This window comes from Mytilus edulis, chromosome 2, assembly GCF_963676685.1.
Source record: "Mytilus edulis chromosome 2, xbMytEdul2.2, whole genome shotgun sequence".
NCBI lineage: Eukaryota > Metazoa > Mollusca > Bivalvia > Mytilida > Mytilidae > Mytilus > Mytilus edulis.
Genome location: NC_092345.1, coordinates 13697638 through 13710088, shown reverse-complemented (window position 1 = coordinate 13710088; position 12451 = coordinate 13697638). Strand labels below are relative to the sequence as shown.

The window sequence follows — 12451 nt, the reverse complement described above, 5'->3', positions numbered from 1 at the left end:
AGTGATAATTGTTATTGCAGTGATTGGGAAAGTAAAGGGTCATGGGTTGCTTGCTGCAGATGTTGTTTTTGAGGATGACCTAAAACAAATAATAATTATCTATTTTTGACAATTCTACTTTTAAATATGAATTTGGTCAGGACATCGCAAGTTTACAGCATATTTTTGCACCTAAACACACGGTTATTTTTTTTATTTGCATGAATATTTGAATCAAATGAGGACCATATCGCCTTTGTTTGATTTTCCCTAATTCTTATTCAGTATTGTCAACAGATTTTGAAAGTTTGCCACTTTTATAAGTGAAAATTTCTTCTACTCTGCTCTCTGTAGCAATAATAGTACAAATTCTACCTTTTATTAAATGAAAGGTTTCATATTTTTGAATGCCATAAACTACAATCCATAGTGTTTGTTTTGGCACTGAAAATTAAAATAAAAGGACATCTACAATGACCTGAAATACTTTTATTCAATATTGTGAGAGGTGTAAATAAATAAATCCTTTTACAATTTGATACACTTGGTTTACTGTAACTACCAAATAAATGCAATTGCAATTCAGGAAATTTCGCAGTATATATATATATATACGGCAATTATGTAAAACTTGTACCAGCTATCAGCTGGACAAGCAACACAATTCAATATATACTATGATTTTATTAGGTTAAACAAACAATTTGTGGTGCTATTTGGCAGTTACTACAAAAAAGAAATAAACACAGAAATAATGATGACATTTTGTATATAATGTACTTCAAAGATTACATAAAATGAAAAATGTCGCAAGAAACATTTAGAATCACCATTTCCAGTTAACATAACTCTTAAAATGAATGAAATGCCAACCATTCTAATAAAACATCATTCAAGACAAACACACAAACTCATTGGTTAAATCTGTGATATGCCTTCGGCCATTCAACAAATCCTCTCGTGCCTATTTTTCTTTTAAAATAAAAATCAAACAACGATCAAAAATGTAAATACATCACAAGTGAATAAACAACAACTACCTATATATCATTATTATCACCTCATACTGTGTGACCTATTACCTGCCTTGTTAGGGGGCAGCTAATAGACAGGTCTAGTGTCACCATGCCAACTACAGGAATGTCATACACCATCACTGTCGGGGCAGCACAGTTTAATGTTGACAAACCAGCTTTTTTTTTTTAAATTGATGAATACCACTGGGGCAATAGTGGTTTCATTTGATCTTCAGGGACAATTCCAACACTTCTGTTCTTATTTTTTATAATGTTCGCCATTTTAGTGTTTCAATTATCTTACAAAAAAAAGTTCAAGAGTCAACACTGATCATTTTTATACTCACATTTTCCAAGTTAATATTGTTTTCATAACTAATCTACCTTTTTAGAATCCTTCAATTACTATCTTATAAACCTTTTTATTTTCTCGATAGTTTGGTCTAGGTAAAGAAAGCTTGTAGCATTATAGTTTTCAAACATTATATGAATTGGTTTCACAAACCGCATTCAGCATTGAACAACTTGTAGAATAAATATTTCTGCATTACCTTTTCCTTCTAAATACTCATAACAGTATCCCATTGAACTTGTCAAGATACACAACCCATTTATAGAAACCAACATTTCATCATTCATTTAAATAACCAACTGGTTAATTATAGTCCTTAAATCTGATGTCCTTCACAGTAACATTCCTACTTTATGCCCTGCTACTTAAGTAACACAAGGTCTTGTATCCTTCAGCCTTATTCACAGCACTGAAAGTACCACTTCTGACATAAAATTTCATACAAATAACATCTACATTAAATCTCCATACTACCAACAAGGTAAATAAATAAATAATAAAATTACAAAATATATAACAATATAAAATGTACAAAAATCTATGTTCTAAGAATTATGCCTTTCTTTCAATGTGAAAGATCAATCAGTTTAAGCCTTATTTACAAATGCTGATCACATCTTTCCAAGGTTTACAAAAATCTTCCTTTTTCTTCATAACCTATGCAAATCCAAATCATCATTTATTCGTTACATTTTGAATTCAAATCAGTAATTTCAAGAAACAATACGACCATTCAAATGATTATACCTATTAGTGGTTATATCATTTGTATAACCTCATGCATGAGTTCTTCTGATTTGTCTTATACACTATTATATGTATTTTCATAATTACACAGCTTATGCTTGAAAAATAACTTTCCTTTCTATTTTAAATAGAAGTCTTATTTACAAACACTCAAGTGACAAGAGTATCATTGAGTAAGAGTTAGGTCAAAGCAAATTCACAATTGCCTATGAAAAATAACCCGTCTCTTATAATCATCAATAAAACAGCAGTAGATAATCTTACTAAAAAATAAAGGCAATTTTCATCAACATGATGAAAACTACATTTCAGCCTTGATTTATCAGATATGTCTTTATTCTGTCACAAAACCATATTTAATATGAATTACAATAAATGAGATTCATACACTTAATAAAATATCTTGACAACCTTTTGTAAAGATTTAGTACTAAAGATAAAATGTATAATGTCATTAAATTTAAACAAGTTATGTTTATTTTGATCTTTCCTAGTTAGCATCATAATGCATGCTCAGTCTTTTCATCAAAAGAAAGGCAAATTCTTACAAACTGTTACATGCAAGCATGAAAAATTTATGCAATACACCCACATTAGAATACACATAAAGTTCCTTCTGAACATATGGAATTTGTCCATCATGCTTAAAAGCTCAATTCCTTCCTTTGCCATAAAAGTCAAGTTATAATACAATAAAATACACAACTACTAAAGAGTTAATATGTAGACATCTACAATGTTTCTACAGTAAAAATGATTTGATAAAACACATTATTTCTTATCAGTAGGTTTGCCATCATCAGGCTTCACATTATTGCCACCAGTTTCTCCTGGCTTTTTATCACTAGCTGACACTTCCACTTTGCCTGCCTGTTTTATACTGGGTTTGTTCTGTGGATTAAGGAAACTCTGAGCATGTGCGAGCAACTCCTGTCGCTGTTTTGCCTGCTGAGCTCTCAGTGATACAGAAGTATTTGTTGAACTGCTAATAGGTGCAGGTTGTGGCACAATTGCATTTGGCCTTAGCTGACCAACAGCTTGATTTGTAGGTACACCTAATGGTCTTGGTGGCCTCTGATTAGGTGGCATTTGTAGCCCTGGTCTTTGTATTGGATTAGGAAATGATGTTGTTGGTGTGTTGTGTCTGAAGTTGTTCATCATCATCTGAGGTCTTATAACTGTTCCTACAATACACATACACATAATTAGCCAAGATAAAAAGTACATCAACAGGTTATTACTGATGTTTGTTGGGTATTTTTTCGTGATTTTTTTTTTAGGAGTTTCCTATAGACATACATGTTTAAGCAAAATTTATAAGAACCATTTAACTATGTATCCATAGTATAACAAATAACGCCATCAGACTGGTGAGTGATGTGAATTGTCATCCTTGTGTAGAACACTTATAAGCTCATCAAGGTCATCATATGGCTATACATAACAATGTAACGTGCAGATCAAAATCATTTAGTAAACACAATATTTATTAATTCTCAATTAATAAGGCAATAACTTCTTAAGCCAAGGTTTGAATAAAATCCCAACTGTAATATGTTTAAACACACTTCATAAGGTAAGCATAAGGCGACATAGTTGCAACTTTATTTTATGTCCTTTCTCTTCTCGTTCGAATTTTAGTTTACAACTTAACAAATGTTTATTTGAGTCTCTCCAAAGAAAACATGAGGAATGTTTTTTCTTTGCTCTTTCTTGTTGAATATATATATATGCAAGTTATGTTTATATTACCAATAATTGATGCTGATGGAATTAAGAAGAGTAGTGTCAAGTACTAAAAACATAGCTTCTGACCTGTTGGCAGAAAAATTAAATATAAACCAAACTAATGGCCTTACTGTGCATTTGTTATTATTTGTGGGGGTGCTAATTATTATGGATATCTATAACAATGACAATCAGTGTTATTATTTGTGGGGGTGCTAATTATTATGGATATCTGTAACAATGACAATCAGTGTTATTATTTGTGGGGGTGCTAATTATTATGGATATCTATAACAATGACAATATTTATTATTTGTGGGGGTGCTAATTATTATGGATATCTATAACAATGACAATATTTATTATTTGTGGGGGTGCTAATTATTATGGATATCTATAACAATGACAATCAGTGTTATTATTTGTGGGGGTGCTAATTATTATGGATATCTGTAACAATGACAATCAGTGTTATTATTTGTGGGGGTGCTAATTATTATGGATATCTATAACAATGACAATCAGTGTTGTTATTTGTGGGGCAATCAGTGTTATTATTTGTGGGGGTGCTAATTATTATGGATATCTATAACAATGACAATCAGTGTTATTATTTGTGGGGGTGCTAATTATTATGGATATCTATAACAATGACAATCAGTGTTTATTAATTTTTTTAGGTATTTCCCTAAAGACTTTTATGCAGACTTTGTTGACAGCTTGAAACTATGTATCAAATAACACCATCAGACCGGTGAGTGATGTGAATTGTCATCCTTGTGTAGAACACTTATAAGCTCATCAGCGTCATCATATGGCTATACCTTTCAATGTTATATACAAAATATGGGCATTCAAAAATCTTTTACTGATTTCTTCTGCCTTGTGGTATTTAAACTGCTTCAGAAATGATCATTTAGAGTTTTTGTTTCATTCTCAGTTGAGAAAAATCTAATGAATTTGACATTACTAGGCCTAGATCTCCTTCAGCTAAAGATGAGATTGAATTTGACATTACTAGGCCTACATCTCCTTCAGCTAAAGATGAGATTGAATTTGACATTACTAGGCCTACATCTCCTTCAGCTAAAGATGAGATTGAATTTGACATTACTAGGCCTACATCTCCTTCAGCTAAAGATGAGATTGAATTTGACATTACTAGGCCTACATCTCCTTCAGCTAAAGATGAGATTGAATTTGACATTACTAGGCCTACATCTCCTTCAGCTAAAGATGAGATTGAATTTGACATTACTAGGCCTACATCTCCTTCAGCTAAAGATGAGATTGAATTTGACATTACTAGGCCTACATCTCCTTCAGCTAAAGATGAGATTGAATTTGACATTACTAGGCCTACATCTCCTTCAGCTAAAGATGAGATTGAATTTGTTTGCATTGTGGCCGGTAATCAAGTTGAACAAATCAAAGGAAACAGCCACCAATAAAATGAGGGTATGGTGTATAGGACCAGAAATGTTTCCTTGCAACACGACACCAATTGTTCCAAGGGTTTTCAAACAGGCAATAAGTGACATTTTCCTAAACCAGGCAAGAAAGAGTTTACTACCTCAATCCTACCAAAAGTAAATCATCTATTTTCAAAACCAGCACAGCCAGATGTGCCTCTTGATTGGGTTTTTTTTTTGACAAAAGGGAAAGGTCTAGCTGGCTGTAATCAATATCTCAGTCAACCGTTGGGTTTTCATTTAGACCCATTTGGCAATGTAGTTCCCCCTATAATAATGTGTCTTTTTATTTCTAGACTCTTTACTCTTGGTTTTCCTGATGAAATAAAATACAGTAGAATGCTATAAATTACAATAGTTTTAACATGATAGCTGATACAAATAGAAAATAGCTTAAAAAATATGCACTTGAAGGTGTAAATTATTTTTGATAGTAATTCAAATAGTCTCTTGTGCAATCATAATACTTACCACCAGTTTGCATTGGTTGCTGCACAAATTGAGTATTCAGTTTCTGTGTAAACTGTGGCATGTTATTACTAAAGTTTGTAAAGCCCACATTTGTGAATCTCTGAGTTGAACCAGCACGATTCTGACCCAGTCCAAACAATTTGGAATTTTGATTCTGCTGTCCAACAGACGATATACCTCCAAAGCTATTTGTAGGTGTCAAGCTCTGTGGTGGTGATTTCAGCTGCAAGAAGAAAGATGAGAATTTGTTCATGCATGTGTTAGCAATAGCAAACCTTTAATAGTGACAATTACATTTCTATGGATAAAGTATAAACATTAAGCTATTTTGATGAATCCATAGTATAACAAATAACGCCATCAGACCGGTGAGTGATGTGAATTGTCATCCTTGTGTAGAACACTTATAAGCTCATCAGGGTCATCATATGGCTATACATAACAATGCAACATGCCACCTACAGACGAATCAAAATCATTTACTAATTTTCTCTGTTGTGGGGCAAGGCTTTCAGAAATGACCATAAGAACTTAGCTACATACTCTGCTGAAAAATCTGGTAAATTTGAAAAAAATAAGGCTTCATCACCTTCAGCAAAAGCTGAGATTTTAATTTGCATAATGTTTAATTGACAATATACATATTAAGGACGTGAACAAATTAAAGGAGAAAGAATTCAACATTAAAATGTGCATTAAAAACCAACAATAATGTAAGTGTTTCTCGTTTTTTTTATTATTTCGTTTCTTGTTTTTTTTTTTTATTATTTCTTTTCTATTTTTTTTTTATTATTTATATTGCATAAGGTTGTTGTACATGCCAGATAAAATGATCAATTTTGAATTTATAACCAAGTGTTTAATAGCACTTGTAAACCTACTAATGTGATCAATAACAATTCTATTGATGAAATGAATTACAATAATGAAGCTGTTTTGATGTACAATGGTCAATAGTGAAACAAATAACGCCATCAGACCGGTGAGTGATGTGAATTGTCATCCTTGTGCAGAACACTTATAAGTTCATCAGGATCATCATATGGCTATACCTTTCAATGTTATAGCAGAATGCAGGGAGATACAAGAGGCTGTCACAGCAACAGCAAACCGGATTTATTAACATTTATTTGTGTCCTGGCAATATCACAAGAACCATTACTGATGAATGGTGAAAGTGAAAATCGTCAATATCAAATTTGACCTCCATTTTGTCATCAGTGACAACATATTAAAATTTGAAAAGCTTTGGTTGAACAGTTCACGAGTAAATGCACGGTAAAAGTCAAAATCATCATTCTTGAACTTGACCTCCATTTTGTCATCAGTAACAACATATCAAAAATTTGAAAAGCTTTGGTTGAACAGTTCATGAGTAAATGCACGGACACGACTGGAAACACCATTTTTCAACCTTTCAAGAACCATTAACTCCTGAACGGTAAGGTCAAAATCATCATTCTTGAACTTGACCTCCATTTTGTCATCAGTAACAACATATTAAAATTTAGGAAGCTTTGGTTGAACAGTTCATGTATAAATGCACGGACACGACAGAGATGGGTTCGATTACTTTGAATGTAATTGATTAAACTAGATATCATTGAGATGGGAGCCATCTCTGTGGGCCCCGCTGTGAATAATGTGCATTAAAAAATTGTATCTTTACCATAGGACATGGGTTTGTCAACTGAAATCAAAGTTTTTGACCTTGACCTTTGACATAGGAAGTTGTAAATAAATTATGACACATCCTTTGGTGTTGGTTTATAAACATGTCAAGTATAAACTTTGAAATGATAACGGTTCTCAAGATATAGAGCGGACACGATCTTTACCATAGGACATGGGGTTGTCAACTGAAACCAAAGTTTTTGACCTTGACCTTTGACCTAGGAAGTTGCACATAAATTATGACACACCCTTTGGTGTTGGTTTATATACATGTCAAGTATAAACTTTGAAATGATAACGGTTCTCAAGATATAGAGCGGACACAATCTTTACCATAGGACATGGGGTTGTCAACTGAAACCAAAGTTTTTGACCTTGAACTTTGCCCTAGGCAGTCGTTCATAAATTATGACACACCCTCTGGTGTTGGTTCATATACATGTCAAGTATAAACTTTGAAATCATAACGGTTCTCAAGATATAGAGCGGACAAGATCTTCACCACAGGACACATGGTTGTCAACTGAAATTAAAGTTTTTGACCTTGACCTTTGACCTAGGAAGTTTTACATACATCATGACACACCCTCTGGTGTTGGTTAAAATGGATGTCAAGTTTAAACTTTGAAATCATAACGGTTCTCAAGATATAGAGCGGACACAGGGTTGTCAACTGAAACCAAAGTTTTTGACCTTGACCTTTGACCTAGGAAGTTTTACATACATCATGACACACCCTCTGGTGTTGGTTAAAATGGATGTCAAGTATAAACTTTGAAATCATAACGGTTTTTAAGATATAGAGCGGACACAAAGTTAAAGTGTTACGGACGGACGGACGGACGGACAGACAGACGGACGGACGGACGGACGGACAGACAGACGGACGGACGGACAGACTGATCACTATAGGGCGACCCGCCTTAGTCGGCGGGGCCCTAATTACAAATTACTTCATTTCTGAAAGTGTCTGATTAAATAAATGATTACATTGGCAAAGTAATCATGATTACATCTGATTACAATGAATTAAAAAAACAAAAAACATTTTGAATGATGAGAATGAATTAACGTTTAATATAAAGTTAGTTCTCTTTAGAAAGAATTTTGTTTTATATATTTTAAAATGATAACTTCAAACTTCATCCATTTCATAAACCACAAAAGTTCACTACAGACATACATGAACATTGTGTCACCCATTACACTTTATCATCATTGATCTCTGAATCATTTTGACTTCAATTGAATATGGCTTTATAAAGAGTTTGCTGTTTGTCTTCTGACCTCTTCCAAACTTTATATGTATTTCAAGGTGCAGTTTTTGGAAGTTAAAATATGGATGAAATAAAGTTAACAGATAACCAGGTGCTCCGCAGGGCGCAGCTTTATACGACCGCAGAGGTCGAACCCTGAACAGTTGGGGCAAGTATGGACAAAACATTCAAGCGTGATACAGCTCTGAATTTGGATTGTGATCAAATTTTTGACATTACATGTTTTTTTTTTACACAAAACAAATGTCAAGATTTTTTTTGAAGAAATTTTCTTTTTATTTATGAAATCTGAAATGAGAAAAATTTAACCCCCCCCCCTTTTTTTTCACATCCCCGTTTCCCTTTTTCCAAAACTGATATCAATTCAAATTTCTAATGGAGTTTGCAACAATAACTACTCTTTTAAATACATCATAAAATATTAAAATGTAAAATAAAGTGCTTGTTATCACTGAATGGTAAAGATTGGTTGGTAGTAAAAGTGAATATACATTGTTTATTGTATAAAACAATAAAAAAAACTTCATCAGCAACATTTTATATTGGCAAATTTCCAATGAAGTTATTTACATAAAGTTATTGGCAAATAAAAATAGAAAATGACATCATAGTCATGTCTGGCAAATGTCCAACATACATTATCTAAAAACATTTTAGATAAGATAAGGAAAAAAAGCTTCATCAGCAACATTTTATATTGGCAAATTTCCAATGAAGTCATTTACATAAAGTTATTGGCAAATAAAAATAGAAAATGACATCATAGTCATGTCTGGCAAATTTCCAACATATATTATCAACTACTATTCTATACAAAGAAAGATAACTCCAATTGAAAATTAATTGCTATTGCACAATATTGTGCAATTAGATATTTCTTGCTATTGTGCAATACTGTGCAATTGAAAATGTCTTGCTATTGCACAATATTTCATATGGAATCCTGATTTGGACCAACTTGAAAACTGGGCCCATAATCAAAAATCAAAGTACATATTTAGATAAAGCATATCAAATAAGCCCAAGAATTTAATTTTTGTTAAAATCAAACTTAGTTTAATTTTGGACCCTTTGGACCTTAATGTAGACCAATTTGGAAACTGGACCAAAAATTAAGAATCTACATACACAGTTAGATTTTGCATATCAAAGAACCCATTTATTCAATTTTTGATGAAATCAAACAAAGTTTAATTTTAGACCCCCATTTGGACCAACTTGAAAACTAGGCCAATAATTAAAAATCTAAGTACATTTTTAAATTCAGCATATCAAAGAACCCTAAGGATTCAATTTTTGTTAAAATCAAACTAAGTTTAATTTTGGACCCTTTGGACCTTAATGTAGACCAATTTGAAAACGGGACCAAAAGTTAAGAATCTACATACATAGTTAGATTTGGCATATCAAAGAACCCCAATTATTCAATTTTTGATGAAATCACACAAAGTTCAATTTTGGACCCTTTGGGCCCCTTATTCCGAAACTGTTAGGACCAAAACTCCCAAAATCAATACCAACCTTCCTTTTGTGGTCATAAACATTGTGTTTAAATTTCATTGATTTCTATTTACTTAAACTAAAGTTATTGTGCGAAAACCTAGAATAATGCTTATTTGGGCCCTTTTTTGGCCCCTAATTCCTAAACTGTTGGAACCAAAACTCCCAAAATCAATCCCAACCTTTCTTTTGTGGTCATAAACCTTGTGTCAAAATTTCATAGATTTCTATTAACTTAAACTAAAGTTATAGTGCGAAAACCAAGAAAATGCTTATTTGGGCCCTTTTTGGCCCCTAATTCCTAAAATGTTGGGACCAAAACTCCCAAAATCAATACCAACCTTCCTTTTGTGGTCATAAACCTTGTGTTAAAATTACATAGATTTCCATTCACTTTTACTAAAGTTAGAGTGCGAAAACTAAAAGTATTCGGACGCCGGACGACGACGACGCCGACGCCAACGTGATAGCAATATACGACGAAAAATTTTTCAAATTTTGCGGTCGTATAAAAATTATGAAAAAAATTAATAGAATTGTTTAAACAAATTGTAAACAAAAAACAAGTACTTTAAGTCAATGCAATTTACATGTCCAGTCCAAAAATTTGCTTATATTTTTCAATCTTTCAAGAACCATAACTCCTGAACGGTAAAAGTCAAAATCGTCATTCTTGAACTTGACCTTCATTGTTGTCAGTAACATCATATTAAAATTTTAAAAGCTTTGGATGAACAGCTCATGAGTAAATGCACGGACAACATTTGGTTGCCGCCCGACCGCCTGTTGTACATCACCAAATCAATAACCGACATTTTTGTCACAAAAATCGGGTTAAAAATCGCATATTGATTTCCTCTGCCTTGTTCAGAAATGACAATATTGCAGTGCATAATTTATAATTTAATTATAGATTATTAAGTATCGGAAGCCAACTTGTATCCAGGACAAACTGCATAACAAATGTCTATCCACCCATTGTACCTACCCCTACACCATAAGCATACCCTTAAGAAATTTCTTGGCACCAAATAGTATGATGCAACTGAACCTGTTTCTTACAAAATAATAACTAAGGGTGTTTACAATGAAACAGTTGTACATTTTCAGGAAATAATTGGGATATCTGTTTTTGCTTCTACAACTTTATAATTCCAAAATATTGTTCATACTTACAGGTGTACTCTGTGGAGAGCCCTGTTGTCCCGATGGATTAAACTGAGACGATTTAGTTGATGAACTCTGACATGGAGGCATTGTCATCTGTGATTGTTGTTGGAAGGATAAGTTCAGATTAGCTCCAGGCTGATTACCAAACTGTAGTGGGAACTGTTGAGAACCAGCCCCTGCAGCAGCTGCTTGGAGTAAACAAGCCTGCAACACCAACTGTTCATTCTGTTGTCTCTTAGTGTTACTCATGTGCTGAAAATATTGTCAAAATTACTTATTATTTTCTATCTATTATCTGTATAGTTTTGAAAGTACAACAATTCTGGTACAGATTGCACAAGATTCCGTCTTATCCGATGACTTTTATGACTTCCAAAACAATTCAAAATAACATTAATACCTTTCATAAAAATAAGGATCCATACATTTTATACTTTATCATAAGTTATCTTAACTCAATATACCTGGAAATTTGATGTATTTGGCTGCGAGAAAAAACTGGTTTGCTGCATCTGCTGTTGAGGGGGTTGTTGGTAAAATGAGTTATTTCCCTGTACTTGCTGCACATTTTGTACTGCAGGTCTGAAATAAATTGACAATCGTTAGAAATTTAAAAAGTTGTACCTTAGTACCTTAGAAATAAAGTATCAAAATATTCATAGATTTGAAAAAGTAATACATTTAAGTAAACAAATCTCAATAGGACTTAATGAAATAACCAATTTTTCACTCTTTAAATTCTGAACAAGAGTGCACACGCTGAAATGTCTCACCTTCTTTACTAATCATTGATATTATGTTGATAGTCTTCAATATAAAGCTTTATTACAACTGTCACATAAACTTAACATTAACCAAAAAAACTAGACATTGACCAATGAACCATGAAAATGAGGTCAAGGTCAGATGACACCTGCCAGTTGGACATGTACACCTTACAGTCCTTCCATACACCGACTATACAAGACCTATTGCTTATAGTATCTGCGATATGGACTTGACCACCAAACTTAACCTTGTTCACTGATCCATGAAATGAGGTCGAGGTCTGACGGGCACGAGGGC

At 32.9% G+C, this 12451-nt stretch overlaps 1 protein-coding gene across 18 annotated transcripts in view; it reads right to left on the bottom strand.

Annotated features, from left to right (window-relative positions):
* Positions 1-453: 453 nt before the first annotated feature.
* LOC139511526 (protein PRRC2C-like) overlaps positions 454-12451 on the bottom strand; it is a 48495-nt gene continuing 36497 nt past the window's right edge. For all 18 annotated transcript variants that reach the window (XM_071298325.1, XM_071298333.1, XM_071298326.1 and 15 more), the window contains 4 exons: positions 11851-11968; positions 11393-11638; positions 5766-5988; positions 454-3278 (listed from right to left, as the gene is read on the bottom strand). In XM_071298325.1, coding sequence (XP_071154426.1) covers positions 2866-3278; positions 5766-5988; positions 11393-11638; positions 11851-11968 — 1000 coding nt within the window. In that variant the 3' untranslated portion in view covers positions 454-2865. The remainder of the gene's footprint in view (positions 3279-5765; positions 5989-11392; positions 11639-11850; positions 11969-12451) is intronic.